A 17,723-nucleotide genomic window follows, 5' to 3' on the forward strand; every position below is an offset into this window, starting at 1 on the left:
TGAGGAGGGCTCGGTTTAGGAAGTGAGGAGCGCTCGATTGTGTAAGTGAGGAGCAGCTCGATTGTGTGCGCTTCCAACGTCTCCTAAACACCTGAAAAACTCCGAAATGCGCAATGTATGCAAGAATGATGCAGAAACTTCCTAAACATGCAAAATGTACGAAAGAGGTTCTAAAATGATGCAAAACAACTAGTTGTCCTAGCTAAAGGCATGACAAATACAGGCTAAGGAGATGCAAAATACAGACATATCAACTGTTTAGAGACCCCACCAGCTATAGCCAAAATATTTTATTGTTGGGCCTTATCTAGCTTGACAGTGACTCAACCACATCGATCAACGCCATTGGAATGCCAAAAGGAATAGTCTTCGACCTTTCATCGTGTTTCAAGGCCGACAAGTAAACGCTTGTGTATACATTGTACATGGTTATTTATGCAATATGAGTTGTAAGTTTAGTTTAAAAAGGAAAAATAAAATATTTTGTTCTGTTCCTACTGGATTTGGTAACGTTGTATTTACGGAGAACTTATTTACGCATGTGTAGAGCCGTCGATATATATGACTCAAGTATTCTACTTAAATAGATTTTATTCAGAGGCAAGAGAGCGAGTACGTTCACAGTGAAGAAGATTAAGCAAGAACTTATGCAAATACCTAGCGTCTTGGACAACTATATTACATTAGTTGCTCAGCTTCATAAGAATATAGAGTTCACCATGGTTCACGATGTTTCCAACATTTTATGATAAAACTTTCTTGTTTATGGAGTTATATGGGAAGGAAAAAAAATATATACTGTTATATGGTGTATATATGGAGTTAAGACTTTCCTGTTTAGAGACCCCAAACTCATATAACTCTCTGATTCCACCCGTCCCCACCAGCTATAGCCAAAATATTGCATTGTTGGGTTTATCTTGGTTAGCATGGACAAAATATCTCATCCGGCTTCACCCGAGATGGAATGTGACAGAAAATGGTTTGAGAACATTGACGCCAGAGCACACAAGACCACAAAAACAGGTTTTGAAATATCAAATTGCAACATAGATAATGAATTTTAAAACTATCTTCTAAGATACAATTTTGTTTTACCAAAAAAAACCTTTTGGATTGGTACCAAAAACTCTAAATTGGCCGTCAAGCAAGCAATTCTGAAGGAATGACTGAATAAATTTGGCGGTTCGTAAAGCAGATAAAGAATCCGAGATGAGTTATTGTCGCGTCAGAGTGGGAAGCAAGCAGTCATAAACCGTTACTAGTCGTTGTGTCACCGTTAGCTTGTATGATGTTTGCTGCTGTGGCCTCCCTAACTCAATCAAATCTTGTTTCACTCTGTTCATAAAAATACATCAGTCAGTTCAGGCACACCCAAAGCAGCACATACCCGAAACACAGAAAATTTAAAGGCAGGCAAAGAAAGAGCACAACCATGAATACACGTTTTGTATCGCGGAGACAATTATCACATACTGACTCAATAGTTCACATCAACCTAATATGCTAAGATCGTCACTCAGACAGGAAAATCGGGCAGAAAATGCTTTTGCTTACTTATGATTAACTGAATACCAATGGCGGCCTCAGTTTGATAATTGTTTTTAGCTAAACATCTCATGGGATCAGAGTGAAAGACTTACAAATCCCACTCGTCGGTTGCTCTTGCAGGTTTCTCAACAACCCGATACAAACGTTCAAGGCTATATATTAGCAAACCAAATACGGTTTCTGCATCCTTGTCCTGTTAGAGCATCAAGAAACGACCAGGAATTTTTTCAAAAGGTTTCTTAATAGAGACCAATGTGTTGAATATAATGATTAAGATATAGGGAAAAAGGAAAATAGTGGACATCTTACACGTCCTTGTTCAATGTAGCTCTGATACTGCATAATTCTCTTTTCAATTTCAACGACAAGTAGTCTCCTGTGAATGCGAGCAATTCTTCCTCGTCCTTGAGCTCTACTATCCTGATTCATACCAATAAAATCAAACTGAATAAAGATAACAAAGCTGCATTGACCGTACACAATGACTCAATGAGTCTTGAAACTATAAAAACTGGACCACATATATGTATTTCTGTCACATTTGGTTTTTGCTTGAATTATTACTCTCCTCACCTGTTTAAGCCATGTCCGCAGCACTGTGAGCATAACAACGCTGAGAAAGAATGCAGGTAATGCAGCCAGAATGGCAAAATTTATTTCATTTGCACGAAGTATCTGATCCAGTTCAAGCATCGCTCTGCAGGAGAAGATTATTCAGTTTTATACAAAATGAGTAAGAGATCTACTCCACTTGACTGAGACCTACTGGTTTAATGAACTTACGTTTCTATATCCAGTTTAAGCTTCTGCACCTGAAAGATACACAATTCTGATGTGATTAGAATCTCACAAACCGTGAACTACAGCTTCATGCCAAGAACTTAGATTACCTGAATAAGCAACCCACGGGCAAGCTCACCGCTAAGGAGGTTGTGAATAGGATGCACAAGTTCCTTTTCATACCTGCAATCAGAAGGTAAAACTCAATTACGTACCAGGAACTTTCACAGGAAATCATTTTACCAAGTCTAACGTGGGTAGAAATGAAGATGATGAGAAAACGTCCATTGTTATATTCCATTACCCAGGATTGGAACTACTAACATTTATTTGCATGCTTAGATCACTGCAAACTGTAACTGTTTTAAATGCAATGCAATGACATGTTCGTTTAACTGCCTAACAAAGAGTAATGTTCAGAGTTATACCGATTCATAACAACTTCGAGCATTTCCTGATCAGTTGCATTGTCTGGGACCTTTTCACGTGTAGACTGCTCGCAGAAATTCTTAAGCATTCTGCATACAAAAGAAAACTGTGAGCGCGAGCATTATCAATGCAGCTAATAAACAAGACGTACAAAATAATTACTTGAAACCCCTAGGGATCCAAAAGAATGAGATCAATAACTCCATATGAATATAACAAGTGAGTTGCTATGGCATAATGAAAAGGCGACGATTAACGCGCGTATACAATATCAAACAGTTGGTGCCACTGTAATAAGAATCAAAAAGGAAATGAAAATCAACCTATGCAGTGAGTCTTGGGTCAGCTGCACTTCTTCAGTTTCCATAACACCTTTGTGCCTTTTCCGGAATGTATCAAAAAGCTCATCTCGAATGGAAAGCAGCTGCGAGGATCACGAAACTAATTCAGAAACTCAAGGCTAGCACAATGTCCTGTAACAAACTAATAACTTGATCATTTTAACTTTTCACACTTTTATTTTGACTCAGACCAAACCTAGAGTCGCAATAACCTTCACTTTGTATCTTATTTGTATCCTTTAATAGAGTTTTATGCAACAAGTCATTTGTCGGAACAGGAAAAGAAAAGCACTGTACTCATTTAGAAAAGAATAGCAAGGTCAAGAACAAACCGGTTGCTCAACATGATCACTGAAGAAGCTCATTGTTGCTTCTTTTGCATCATGAACCCAATTCTCGATGTCCGAACTTCCCATCAAACTACTATGACGTAGTAGCCATATAGAGAAAACAGAGAGCCCAACTGCACCACACGTATACCGGACCCAATACAGAGTCATCCTCCTTGGCTTTCGATGTTTCCCCACCTGTTTAAGAAGAAATGCAAGAAGGGGAACTCTCACCGTTGATTCCAAATGAAAGGTGTTTGTCTTTACACGATGATTTATGTTTACTTGAAAACTGGCCAATGATACATAAACACAGCCACACCTACCATAACTGATAAATATGAGTTGAGTTTTTCCAAATTCTTATGAAGCAGGTTGATTGCATCTGTAAGTTCACAATCAGTCCACTGGGATCCTTCTTCGTTAACTTCAGGCAGTTGATCAAATACAAGAGGCATCGGGTAACTTCCATCAACAGTAGAATCACTCTGCAAATAGGGATGTAAAGTCAGTAGATACGAGTAAGAGAAATCTAGAAACAGTAGACTCAGGAGTATCACAGTATTAAATGGCCAGACAAATGAAGGTAGTGCCCAGACAAAGCAAGAAATCAATGTGTTTACCTCACGCTCAGCATGCAAATGGCTGAAAGATCCCTCAAAGCAATCCATTAATAACAGCCAACAATGATGGCAGTGACTTTTCTGGATTCTTCACAAGATCCTCACCACGTTTATCCAATTCGACATAAAGCTAGAGAGCCCAGTGAAAGTACTGACATTAGTACCTCAAAACATGCAAAAAACGCTACACATGCACATTCATAATGGTGTTACTTATGTTACAAAAGGAATTAAATTTCCATGGCAACCTGGGCAAGAAAAGAAGCGAGTGCAGATCTTAACTCCAGCAAGACCCGCATCCTATCCAACATGTGAGATGAAGACGACTGACATAGATGCTGCATTGCAGATTCCTCACTAAGACTCTTGCTCACGAACTTTGTACTCTCGTTCATAAAAGCTACTGGCCCTCTCTCAAAAATCATGAAATACGCCTTTCGAGCATTGGAACCCTGTGTTTAAAATAAGATCAAAAGAAAACCATTTAGATTGAAACATTTCACTAAAGAATCAAGTGAAAGAACAGATACATCTCATCTCATGGTATATTCTGTCAAATCACCTCAGCTCTAGATTGCCAAAAATCTAAACTTTTCTGGATATCATGCAGATTCGAGAGGACGTCAGCCATTATCTCCTCCAAAACACCATGAATCCTAGCTGTATCCGCCGAGGTATTGCTATTAATCCTGAAGATAAACCAAATGTATTAGCTTTAAAGTCAAAACAGTCTGCATATTGTCAAATTCCCAAAAAAAAAACAATTTTGCTCGCCAGAGTATATAACAATCAACACGAAACTTCCAGTATCAGTTCAAAGCCACGATCAGGTCAAAGCCTACGCTACTAACTAAGAAAACTACTAGAAGCTACCAAATTGAGGAGAAGAATCTTACGCAGATGAGCTTGGGAAATCGGAGGGTAGAGGAAGAGGGAAGGAGATTTGTCGTTTTCTCGAAACGGTTTGGCGATAAAGATTGGAGATTTTGCCGAGAAAGATGGAATTAGAAGTAGGGTACAAGGAAGCAAGGCGATTCCAAATATAATTTGAATAAAAAGGAATTAGGTCTACGACGTTTGGCGGCGCCGGCGCCGGCGACGGGGTTGACTCGTTAGCCGGAGGTTGAGAATCCATTGAAGTCGTCTTTATCAAATTTTCTCAGTTCAAACTCTGGCCGGGTTGATGACCGGAGACGGACGGAGTTGTGTGAGTGCTCTTGATGTCGGTAAAAGTGATTTAGGGCTTTGGAAATAAATTGAAATCCTTATTGGGCTCTTAATGGGCCTGTTTTAGCTACTAGTTTTGGGCTCTTCGATTGCTAAGACCGCCATAGACTTCAACACATAGAAGCTAAAATGTTTAAACAACTTATTTGCAATGTTGTTCTTTGATACTTGATACAAACACCATTAAAAGAAAGCTCTGCTACCGTAAAAGACACGAGACCCTTCTTTTTTCTTGTCCATTCCATTATTATTAGCATTATTATTCTGAATCTGAGTTGTAGTGTTGTTATTGGTATTGTGATCATCCTCGTGTGGTGTATTATGGAGATCCATGGGAAGCTTCATCTTTGCCAAAGACTCAGTGAACTGTTGCATACTTCTCATATACATCTCAGCTATTTGTTTCTGCATTGTTGTTTCCTCATTCATCTTTGTTTCTTCTTTTGCTTCTTCTTCGCCTTCTTTGTTGCTTCTTCGTCTTCTTGACACTTCTGTGATCTCTTGATTCTCTTTCTCGTTTGAATCTGCTGTGTTTTTTTCGTCGCTTAAGCTTGTTGTTGTTGAAGAAGAAGCCATAAAACTTCCATTTCCCCCGTAAACCTCTTTCTCATCCGAGCATACCATTGTTATGTCTGTTTCTGGTCCATGTGTTGAGCCGAGACAGAGGAAAGAAGCGCTTCCGGGTCCATTGAAGTACTCTGTAACCATCAGTTTGTTCTCGTTAACAACGTTGATGTCAGGGAACTCAATCCTCGTGTAGTCAACTGTTTCAGAGACTTGAGGGTTTAGCAACACAACCTCGGAAGAAATCGAGGTGGTGTTAATCTTGGGATTAGATGAAGATGAAGAAGAAGGGTTGACAATGGAAAGCGTGAGCTTCACGGTACCAGCAGGGGAATGGAAGAGATCAGTGGAGGAGAGACTGTAGTCTTGAGTGAGACTGTCTTGACCTATGATGTCTGAGATCGGGACAAGAGCGAAACCAAGAAGCTGATCTTCCATGTAATGTCTGGCTCTGCTCATCATCCAGATCTCACATTTAAGGACAGCAGCATGAGCATCGATCTGAGTCATATCGATCATAAGCTTCTGGTTGAATTCAGGGTTTTTGCCAGCTCTGTGTATGATTCTGGTGGAGATGGTGTCATCAGGATTGTATGTAAGAGAGAATTTGGCGTAGACGTCTTGGTTATCGTAGATGCAGATGTTGTGGATGTTTCTTGCGTTGTGAACAAACACTTGGAGAACACCTGAGAAGCCTTGATGGTAGCAGAACCCAGAAGTAGAAGAAGCTTGTTTCAGAGATTCCATAGAGCAAACAAACAGAGAGAGATGATCAAAGAAACTAAGAAAAAGCTATAACAGGTACAATAACGTTTAAAATGAGTCTAAAGCTGAAACAGTAGCATGACCACAAAGGCAAGTCATGAGAAAGAGAGGGAGAGAAGTGTTGGTAAAGCAAGGGGAGCTTTTGCTTTGAGGGAATTCAGGAGCATTGAATGGAAGAGGAATAGATTAGGTGAGTAATGAAAAATCAATGGAACAAAGATAGATAAACGTCATGAAGATAAAAAGAACATTATGATGGCTACGAAGACTGAGATGGAGTAAGTATCTAACCATGGAGCAATTTCATCAAACAACATCAAGCCAATTCAGACGGTGAATGTCCGTATTAGTCAACAAAGTTGACCAGGACTAATCATTCCATGGTCTTAATGGGGTAGGTAAGGGATAGAGATGCCTATTTTTCTGATCAATATGTTACAAACTTTTGTTTTTTTTAGCTTTGATTTTGCTTGGCATTGCAGCCTGCACCACAAATTGGCCAAAGTCAAATTACAGACCCCACTAAAACCCACTCATCATCATCATCATTACCATAACCACTTAATCCTCATTCCATATGATCAATTCTCAATTCAAAAGACACAGTAACATTCACTCGTAAAGCAAATGATAAGAAGTAGTAGACTAAATAAATCAAATCTAGCAAATGATCTTCGACAAAGGTTCAGCAACTTTTTGTGGTTCTGCCATTATTAAATTCTACTGATGTACAGATTCTGAAGTATGGAAGTCAGTGCATTTTAGGTTGGGGGTTGATGTAATTACAGAGATACAACCAGAATCACTTCCTTCCCAACCTAACCAAGAGGGCCTCGTGCTTTGCAGCTGCTCCTGCTTCCGCAGCTTTGTTCGCAGCTTCACGCTTCAATGCCCTCTTCGCACGCCTTCCTGTTATGGCACTGCTAGTCCTATCCTTTGGCTCACGTGAGGATGAAGAGGCGGGTTCAGAGCCAGAAGCCTGGCCACCTCGGTTCTTATGTTGGACCGGCCTTGCTTCTTGGCGACCTGCTCTGACAAAGCCATTGTCACCCCACCTCCGGTTTCCTAAACGAAGACTTGAACCTTGCAAATAAAACTCGTCAAGGTCATCGTCATCGTCATCCTCATCCTCAGCTACATACTCAGGTGGAATGTCGAAATCATAATTAAAAATGTCACTATCTGAAACCCGCTCCACTGCTTCAAGTGGCTGAAACCACACTGCCCTCAGGAGGAGGCATACACTCTCCTCGAACATGAAATCTTCAACGCTGCAATGAAAATAACAGAAAAAATTAGTTAGAAAGGAAAAAGTACAGAAAATGATGTAAAAGCCAAGAGAACAGTAAAGCACAGAGCCAGCGTCCCAAGTAAATGGATTAAACAATGGGGCCAAATGTAAATAAGGATGGAAGTTTTACCTTCCGTCGAGAGCGCGGTGGACATTGAGAAAGTCAAATGGAAGCTTACATTGTGGGCAGGTAGGTTTCTCTTTGTAACTCGCCCAACGGAGTATGCACGTCACACTATATATAGATAGAAATTAATCACTCCTCTTAAAAATGAAAAGAGACATGTCAGTATCTATTCTACATTTCATTTCTAAGTAGATATACTTGTTCCGTGCACAGAATCAAACGAAAGAATTGAACTAAAGAAACAAAAAACACGTTATAAAGACGTTTACAGTTTGAAGCAAAAACCAAATTCCATTTTTGAAATACTGAGCTGAAGACTAAAATAATGATCTTACAAAACCAATGTCTTAGAGCACAAATGGTAACATTCTCAGTATCTGGCTTAACAATGACAAGAATGTCACAGAAAAAAAATGACTTATATACGCGAAACATCAGATCACTAACAACCAAATCAGCATCAAACACAACACTAAGCATGGATAAACCAAGAAATCCATAAAGACGTACCAGTAAGCATGCTCACATCCTTTAACCATAGCTGTCTCTTGAAGAGGTATAGTATCCAAGCAGATTGCACAACAGCCGCCATGGTTCCCAAAACTCAGCTCATTGCTCACTTCTTGAGTCTTCTTTTCATCCTATATACAGAAAACGATATCTTAATATCATCAACCTCGTCAACAAATCAATAATAAAGAGATTGAGCATCACAATCCTAAAGAACGTTTCTTTCGGATACAAGAAAAAGAAATCAAATTCATGTAAGTAAGATACAGCTTCAACATCACACACACAAAAGGTAACAAATGGAACCAAATTTAAGAAACACCCCAATTTCTCAGAACGCCAATTCAGAAAGTAAAAGGCACAAACAAACAACCACAAAGTTTTGATTTTTTCATTAAATTAATTGATTAATAAGGGAAAAAACGGAAACAAAAACCTGATGTTGAAGAGGCAAAAGATCCAATATCTGCTCATCAACGATCTGGATCGAGGAACTCATGGCGGCGATTGAGAAAAAAAAAAGAAAAAATTGGATCAAAATTTTTTTAAAAAATTGGATCCTCGATAATCTATTCCACAGGGAGACGAATAACCCAAATCAAACAATCTGAGGAAGAACAGTTCAAGTCCAAAGTAGGCACACAAATGATAAAAGAGAGAGAGAGAGAGAGAGGGATCGGAATCCTCCGGAGGAAACGGCCGAGGAGATGTAGAAGAAGAAGAAGAAGATAGAACGAGGAAGACCCCTAATTTTATTTTGACTTGTGGACTTAATTAAACCGGTTCTCCCCATACCATACCGACCCCTTTTAAAAAATATATTATTTTTAAGCGGTGCAAAAAATGAAAATACTTTTTACTTTCAAGCTTTTTAATTGTTTTTTTAGAATCCATAACTTAAAAAATAAAGATTTTACACGTTACAAAAAAATTTACAAAACTAAATGGAGTTATTAGTTTGAGATTTGATTAGAGTTTTTAAAATTTAAAATATTATATTGAATTTATATTTATTAAATCAAGATTTTGTTAAATTTTACTAAAGTTTAGTATTATTAGTTTATAATTTGTAAAAAATCATTTAAAGCTTAATAAATTTTGGTTTATTAGATTGAGACTTTTATAAAGTCATTGAAAATTTTGTGTAAAACAAAAGAATTTAGAATTGTTAATTAATTCAATTATTAGGTTATTGGGTTTATAATCTTGCACATTTTTTTCATAAAATAAAGTTATAGAAAATATAGCAAGATACAAAAATTGTTTAAAGAATTTTACAAAATTTTAGAAACTATAAAATATTTCTTAGCAATCCTTAAAAAAATATTTTAGTTATTCATTTTTGATTATTTTGATGAAGTCTTCCAAATTTTATAGACATGACTTTATCAAATTTATTTCAATTTTTAATATAAACGTTTTAAAAAATACATAAATAAATAGGAGAGCCGAAAATAAAATAAAATTATGTACCGGCCACTAAATAACTCCAGACTGATGAAACCCTCAGATTGAAACTAGAGTAGTATCGTCCGGTGGTGGAGGATGGGAGCAGCAGATACGATGGTTGTTGCAGAGAAGATTGAGGACTTGCTCGAGGTCTGCCTCCTCTGTCTCTTACTCCTTAAAAATCTCTCCTTTTTTTTACTTACTATTCTCCTGTAATCGATTCATGTCCCCCATATTTGGGGTTTTACTTGTCTTCGTCCTCTTGAGTTGTTGTTGTTGTTAGTTAACTGGGTCAGCTCAAAAATTTAATTTTTTTGAATTACAGGCTGCTAGATACGATGATATTGATGATCTTAAAAACTTGGCTTCTGATGGTGTCTCTCTTACCTCTCGTGATTCCCAAGGCCGAACAGGTTTGTTCTTTCTAAAGTTTCGATTTTTCGAGTTAATTTTAGCTTCAATTCTTCGTCTTTGTTATGTCACACTCTCACTACTCCTGCTCAGATACTCTTGAATGTTGTGAATTACTCGTATTAGCACTTTTCATCTGGTGACAATATTGGTTACTTACTGATATGAAATCCTTATATGTTCAGATACTCGATTGATGAGTTTTAAAATGTATGGTTAACAAGTTGTAACATTGTTTCTTTTGATCTTTTGTTTTGTCTTTACAGCCCTGCATATGGCTGCTGCGAATGGACATATGACTATAGTGGAGTATCTTATCAGTCAAGGAGTGGTAAGTAAACAACAACCCCCTTTGCTAATTTTGATGCATTGACCCACAATGTAATGTCTGGTGTTGGATATACTAAGAAAGATTGAGGCTTTGGAGCAGGATATTAATGCTCTTAACGATGAGAACAATGCTCCTCTACATTGGGCATGCTTGAATGGTCATATCGAGGTAACCATCACTTATGTCTCTGCTTGAAAATGTTTTGTTTCTCCGGTTTAATTATATAACTGTAAAGCTACTTACAGGTGGTGAAGAAATTGATTTTGTCAGGAGCTAGTCTAAGCCTTTTGAATCGGTTAGTCTATTGAATCTTTCTTCTCAGTCTATCTATTGGAGGAAATAAGCTGAACCATTATAACTTGTAGGTACGAGCGGACTCCGATGGATGAAGCCATTGGTGCTCAGAAGATGGAGATTATAGATGTCATCAACACAACTGTTGCACAAATGGAACTTGAAAATACCAGTATGACATGACTTTTTTCAGACATCTTCATCATTAGCATCCTAAAATATTCTCTTTCTGTCTCTCTCTCTCTCTCACTGATATACAGGTGAGGTTTTGTATTGTTGGAGTTTGTTACTTAAACTGACTAGCAGTTGTTAGAACTGGAATCATATGAATTCGATTTTTTTTGGTTGCAATACCCACAAACCACAGGCTTGTTCAATAAATTTTGGGCTGGACCAGTTTGGGTTTATTTGAATTCGTTTCAGTTTTGCATTCACAAATTTACAGTCAAATATGGAAGACAGTGGTAGCCAGCTGCAGCGGCTAAGCCATGCGTTATGTGTAACCGAACCTGAACTAAAATAACGAAATTGTACTTTTAGTTCTTTCATAGTTTCAGTTGAATTTGTATGTATCATCATTTTGAAATTTTTCATATTCAAAATGCGGAACTAATATGAACTGTAGATAAACACAAATGAAAAGCTGATTCTGATTAAATTGTTAAAAAGCATAAATTCTCAAGCAAGCGATATAGCTTCACAGAACTAAAATTTGAAAAGATAATGTCATGTATAGATATACCAAAAAGAACAAGCTCAAAACTATATCTTTCAAACAAGACATCGCCTACGCTGGTTCAAGCTATTGGTGAGCCAACAAGATTGCAAAACGTACACAAAGGATCCTACGTAATCAAAAGAAGACACATTCAACCATCGTTCTCTCTTGGAAGTCAATAAACCAAACATTTGCGAGGATGCAATCGTTAGACAAGCTTCTAACTTATTTTTACCCATGCGGTTCTTGAAAATTCTACACCCAATAGTGGAGATGGATACCTTATGCATTCTCGGTAATGGAAAGATAACTGGTACTTTTGGGTTATAAAGAAAAAAATAAACTTTTCTATGTATACGTATAACACACGTTACATATAAGTTGGTATAGGACAGGACACGATATACTTCATTTTTGGTGTAAGATTATTAAATTTTCAGTTAAATATGCATTATGCGACTTTGGTTCCATACCAACAATGCTAATACAAACCAACAATCTATGTAGAAACTTTTTTCTAATTTATATTAATTAGATATATTTTGCATCGTTCTCTAGTTTTTTTTCTTTTTCTTTTTGGTATCAATGTTAAGTAATGACGTTCTCTAGTTTGGTGAACGGTTGGTTTCTGTTGGCTAGACTAGTAGTTGTAAGAACTGAAATCACAGATCCATCCATGGAAGAATAAGATATAAAGTGATGATCTCTTTCGGTGCCCCATTCCTTCTTTTGTTTTTAACCTATGTGCAGTGCACCACCGCTTCGGTTAAAATACTAGTAATATTTAATTAAATAAAGTAAAAGTTATAATCACTAATTTTGGTTTAGTCTGAAGGGGAATGTATCTCTCTCTTTACCAAATCCATGCACCTTAACTTAACTCAGTTTTGCATTCACAAATTTACAGTCAAGTGTGGAAGACGGTGGTAGCCAGCTGCAGCGGCTAAGCCATGCGTTATGTGTAATCGAACCTGAACTAAAATAACGAAATTGTACTTTTAGTTCTTTCATAGTTTCAGTTGAATTTGTATATATCATAATTTTGAAACGTTTCATATTCAAAACGCGGAACTAATATGGACTGTAGATATAGACAAATGAAAAGCTGATTCTGATTAAATTGTTAAAAATCATAAATTCTCAGAAAGAACAAGCTCAAAACTATATCATTCAAACAAGACATCACTTACGCTTGTTCAAGGCTTCAAGCGATTGGTGAACCAACAAGATTGCAAAACGTACACAAAGGATCCTACGTAATCAAAGAAGACATATTTATCCATCCTTCTCAACAAACATTTGCGAGGATGCAACAGTTAGACAAGATTGTAACTTATTTATGCATGCGGTTATTAAAAAATTCTACACCCAATGGTAGAGATGGATAATTACCTTATGCATTCTCGGTAATGGAAAGATAAATGGTACTTTTGGGTTATAAGGAAATGTATAAACCACATTACATAGTATAAGTTGGTATAGAGGACAGGACACGATATCTTTCACTTTTTGGCATCAATGTTAAGTAAATGACGTTCTCTAGTTTGGTGAATATTGAACTAGTATCTCTACTAACTCGGGGGATGATATTTAGGAAGGGTGAAACAAAGGACTTTTATTAAGATAGTCAAAGATCGTCGAATTACAATATAACCGTTATGAGCCGATCGGCAAATTACAGAGAATTGTCTTCTCAAAATGACTAACTGAACTACAGCTTAGAATCGGATTTACTCCTGACTCCTGGCCAATGTTACTTGATCCCTTCTGCAAGCTGCTCCCTCGGTATTTATAGCTGATGGGACGCTTCATCTCTCTGCCTCTGGATCGATGTGGGACTGTCTTAGAGTAAAGTCGGCGATCGTTCTTATTCGGGTCGTCACTTATTGGGCTGTCCATCTCAATTGGGCTTTCTAGGAGTTTTGTCGGCCCGACAAGTGTGTTTTAGTCGGTCTACATTCCTGGATTTTGGGGTGACTGTTTCGATAATGGGCCTGTAGGAAAGCCTGTTAAGGCCAGGTGAAACCCATATCCAATAGTGAACTATTAGGTTGTTGGCTAGTCTAGTAGTTGTAAGAACTGAAATAACAAATCCATCCATGGAAGAATAAGATATAAAGTGATAATCTCTTTCGGTGCCCCATTCCTTTTGTTTTTAACCTATGTGCAGTGCACCATCGCTTCGATTAAATTACAAGTAATATTTAATTAAATAAAGTAAAAGTTATAATCACTAATTTTGGTTTAGTCTGAAGGGGAATGTATCTCTCTCTTTACCAAATCCATGCACCTTAAATGATACATTTTTTTGGCCTTCACGTTCACGTTGTTGTTTTTGCACATGCCCTTTCACTTTCATCAAATAGTTTCATAGTTTATTGAACATAAAAACTATTAAAAAAAAAAATCATTTCTAAACGTTTTCACAGTTGGCAAAACATCATTTTGTAAACCTTTCGGCATAGACTCGTTCTGATGCAGACTGACGCTGTGTATGTCAAGTCTCTTTATGTTAGATGTGATTGATAATTTTATTTAAATTGATTTTTTCGTCAACATATTCCCCACTCATCTTTTAATTTGTTTGTTACGTATTATTTTAACTCAACCAAAATAAAATTAATTTTAATGTGAGGGAAAAATATAACTCAAGATGGAAGAAAATAATCAATTTGATAGTTTTAATACAACTAGTAGTCTATTGACGACAAAAAATATATATATAACTAGTATACAGTNTTTTTTTTTTGTTTTTTTTTTTTTTTTTTTTTTTTTTTTTTTTTGATCAAAAAAAATATTGATAACGTCTTTGTGTTATGATTATACTATGTTAACTATATGTTTTCTGTTATGATTATACTATGTTTTCGTGTAATGATAGCACTGGATGGAAAGTATAAATTCTTGAAGATTTCGGGTTTCTCTCTCTTCTCTCTCCCCCGAGTTCGCCTTAGCCATCGCCCAAAAAAGAAAATTCCCGTATGCTTTCTCCGGTGATCGGTGCTCCTCGCCGTAGCTGTGAGAGGGCCCCTAGCTCTTTATTTCGTCTGTTTATGCTTTCGTTTGTGTCGTTGCGGCGAGATCTGGTGGATCGATGGTGAGGTTAAAAACTCAGCGGAAGAGATGGTCTTCACAGTGAGGATTGCTCGACGGTCTTCTGAGCGTTTTGGTTCGTCCTTCCCCGGCGGTTTCAGGAGAAGTTTCTTTTACCGTTGTCAGATCCAGCGTTGCCCTGACCTCTTAGGCGATGCTTCTCGGTTCTGTGGCCATGGGTTCTTGTTCTCTTCGGGTTGAGTAAGCTGCCTTTCCCGTCTTTCTCCTGTTCCGTTTAGCTAGGTCTAGGTGTTTAGTGTTGAAGTTAGGATTCTTTTAAGCAGAAACTTGTCCTTCGATTGGAAAATCTTATGGTTGTGTTGAGTTTAGAGTTTGGTTTTTGAGGAGGTGGATGGAGCTGTCAATTCCTTTGGGCTTTGGGGTAGCAAAGAAGAAGTTAGTATTTTCCGGATCTGGTAAATCCACAGTGCGACTCGAGGACTAATTCTCCTTCTTTGTTTGATCCCTCCCTAGTGTTGTCGCTGCTCATTTGTTTCTCATCGTTTGAAGCCGTCAGTTTTGTTTGTTTGGTTGTGATTGCATTACCCACTCAGCCTTTGTCGTTCCTCTCACCCTTGGTCTGCTCGCCGTCCTTTGATTCCCATTTGGTTCTTTTCCTTTTTTAAGCTTGGGCTCTGTTTTGCTGGGAAGAATATGTTAGTCTTCTAAGTTGGCAGTTGGTTCTTCTCATGTTTTGTTGTTCGTTTGTGGTTGATAGCTTCTTGTATCTTCCTTGTTCTCTTTTGAGTTCGAGTGTGCAAGTGGTTAGGCTTCGCTCCTTGTCTCTGCTTTGCAGATCGGGTTAGATCTGATTGCATTTTGGAAGGCTTCTATCTAGACGGTAAAGGACGCTGCAGTCGTCGTCGTCGCATCCGGAAGCGTGTTCGTGTCTTCGTTTGTCGGATTATGAAGGCTTGGTTCTGGTTCTGAGAGATCAGCTCTCAAAAGGATAGGAGGTGGCTGATGTTATTGTTTGGAATGGCCGTGGGCGTTCTTGATAAATCTCTTCTGCTCGACTTCAGAGAAGAATTCCTCTTGCTTATTAAGACTAGTATGTTTTAGTAAGGTTTAAGTCTAGTTGCCTTTGCTTATGGTTTAAAGGGTTTGTGCTCTTTCGTTTTAGGTTTTAGTTTTTGGCTTTGCTTTATGTATTTTGTGTTCATATTTAGACTCCGGGGAATTCTCGTTTTCCCCCGGGTTAAATTCTGGGGACATTGTGTTGTCCGCCGGCTTTGTATCTCACCCTTGATACCAAAACTAATTTATTAATAAAATTTCAGATGACAAAAAAATGATAGCACTGGATGGCAAACGACTTGTAAAATATAAGTATTACAATAAATGAATGAATCATACGAGTCGTGTAGATATGCTTTTTCAAAAGTATAGTAAAAATATTCGGTAACAAATTATATGGATTATGATAAACTTGAATGAACCACATGGTCTTGTTCTAGAAAAACTATACATCTTCTGCAATACTTATTTTACCTGATCACTAGATTTGTATGGATTCCCAATGCGTGATGTTGTTTTGTTCACCATAATAGCCACCAACGAGAAACCATATAAATGTCTTCGAGTACAGATATATTTGATTCGATTCTTATAAAATTCATCTTAAACTTCAACTGGTTGACAAACATGCTAATCAACATTATACAAATGTAACGAAAAGACGTATAAATGGAAAGATCTGCCCGAGATATCATTTTTTTTTGCGATGGGGGACGAATATTATCGTTCGAAAGTTTAAAAAGCCTAAACCCTATAAAGCCTAAGACACAGTCAAATTTATTATTATTATTTTTTGATGGTGGAGTGTTGAAGGAATATATTGATTTTTTAATTTTGTTTTTGGCTTTATTCCTAGTTTGTAAAGCAATTGGTTGACATATGAGGGTTCAATTAGTTTGATTAATTCACATTCAAGTTTGGAAATATATTTGAATGAAGTTCGCAAATACTATAATTTAAAGGTTTCACCTAATACTTTTGATGCTCTATAAGTCTTTTCCATTGCAGTTTTATGTGTTATATATGAGAAAACTTATGTATTGCCAATACAAGAATAAATTTGTTATGATAAACAATTTAGTGGCGAAGTCCATGGTTAGACACGACATTCATATTAACTTTTTGAACTGTAGTATGTAGGCTAAAAAGGATTTAACGTGAGATCTAACTGTAAAAAATAAAAGTTGACACCTAAAAATAGAAACTATGCCAACGTCCAAATAAATTAAAAATGCAAATATATGGTCCGAGCAATAATCTCATAAAAAGGAGAAATAGGGATCGAACAGATGAACACCTATACAGCATACGGTAAACACTAACGTGCCTAGGTAAGGTGGAAGCCACAAGATTACAGAGTCTCCTCTGCGTAAATTAATCTAAGTCAGTGACAATAGTAACACTAAAAAGGTGCACAAGTAGGCTCAGTGAGTCAGTTTATAGCAAAAAAACAGCTTTCAATCAAACCCCGAAAAATTGAATAGATGATAAATAAATTCATGAATTGATGAGAAATATCACTTGATTTTTTAATTTCAAAAGCTATAACTGATCCAATAATACGGGCTGACAAATAAACACAAAATCGGCCGACATAACTAGAAATATTCATATAACATAACTAGAAATATTCATATAATATAACTAGTATATCATATTTGTGGTGAAATGACTTGATGGAAAAGCGAAACATTTCAACTTAATTAAGCTTCTACGAAATAATGATATGATGTAAGAAAGCAAGAAACAATATAAAAGTCGTTGATTAAGCAGAAAAAACATTTTGTATAGAGTATATTTTTTACAGGTAAAGCCATACGAATTAGTAAGATAAGTGCATGAGCAAATGCAAATATGCAATTATTGGACTTCG

General features: G+C 37.0%; 3 protein-coding genes, 1 long non-coding RNA gene and 1 pseudogene across 4 annotated transcripts; 2 read left to right on the top strand and 3 right to left on the bottom strand.

Annotated features, from left to right (window-relative positions):
• LOC104769468 lies at window positions 971–5,283 on the bottom strand (annotated as a pseudogene).
• Window positions 5,399–6,959, bottom strand: LOC104769469 (metabotropic glutamate receptor-like protein P). The gene has a single exon (XM_010493686.2). The coding sequence runs from the start codon at window positions 6,589–6,591 to the stop codon at window positions 5,464–5,466; it is 1,128 nt and encodes a 375-aa protein (XP_010491988.1). The 5' UTR covers window positions 6,592–6,959; the 3' UTR covers window positions 5,399–5,463.
• LOC104769470 lies at window positions 7,158–9,299 on the bottom strand. The gene is made up of 4 exons (XM_010493687.1): window positions 8,974–9,299; window positions 8,538–8,668; window positions 8,031–8,135; window positions 7,158–7,880 (listed from the first exon to the last, which is right to left on the bottom strand). The coding sequence occupies exons 1-4, from the start codon at window positions 9,034–9,036 to the stop codon at window positions 7,412–7,414; spliced, it is 768 nt and encodes a 255-aa protein (XP_010491989.1). The 5' UTR covers window positions 9,037–9,299; the 3' UTR covers window positions 7,158–7,411.
• Window positions 10,006–11,429, top strand: LOC109124728 (ankyrin repeat-containing protein P16F5.05c-like). The gene is made up of 6 exons (XM_010493688.2): window positions 10,006–10,136; window positions 10,312–10,399; window positions 10,664–10,728; window positions 10,828–10,896; window positions 10,974–11,023; window positions 11,094–11,429. The coding sequence occupies exons 1-6, from the start codon at window positions 10,083–10,085 to the stop codon at window positions 11,203–11,205; spliced, it is 438 nt and encodes a 145-aa protein (XP_010491990.1). The 5' UTR covers window positions 10,006–10,082; the 3' UTR covers window positions 11,206–11,429.
• On the top strand, window positions 14,527–16,075 carry LOC104769472. The gene is made up of 2 exons (XR_764396.2): window positions 14,527–15,034; window positions 15,630–16,075. It is a non-coding gene; the product is annotated as an uncharacterized LOC104769472 (long non-coding RNA).

The sequence above is a fragment of the Camelina sativa genome, chromosome 20 (assembly GCF_000633955.1).
Source record: "Camelina sativa cultivar DH55 chromosome 20, Cs, whole genome shotgun sequence".
NCBI classification, from domain to species: domain Eukaryota; kingdom Viridiplantae; phylum Streptophyta; class Magnoliopsida; order Brassicales; family Brassicaceae; genus Camelina; species Camelina sativa.

Coding starts and splice junctions, on each gene's coding strand:
- LOC104769469 (XM_010493686.2), bottom strand. CDS start 6,591: ATGGAATCTCTGAAACAAGCTTCTTCTACTTCTGGGTTCTGCTACCAT.
- LOC104769470 (XM_010493687.1), bottom strand. CDS start 9,036: ATGAGTTCCTCGATCCAGATCGTTGATGAGCAGATATTGGATCTTTTG. Junction 8,136..8,537: donor GGATGTGAGCATGCTTACTG/GTACGTCTTTAT, acceptor ATCTATATATAG/TGTGACGTGCATACTCCGTT. Junction 7,881..8,030: donor CACCGCGCTCTCGACGGAAG/GTAAAACTTCCA, acceptor TTTTCATTGCAG/CGTTGAAGATTTCATGTTCG.
- LOC109124728 (XM_010493688.2), top strand. CDS start 10,083: ATGGGAGCAGCAGATACGATGGTTGTTGCAGAGAAGATTGAGGACTTG. Junction 10,729..10,827: donor ATCTTATCAGTCAAGGAGTG/GTAAGTAAACAA, acceptor GCTTTGGAGCAG/GATATTAATGCTCTTAACGA. Junction 11,024..11,093: donor AGTCTAAGCCTTTTGAATCG/GTTAGTCTATTG, acceptor TATAACTTGTAG/GTACGAGCGGACTCCGATGG.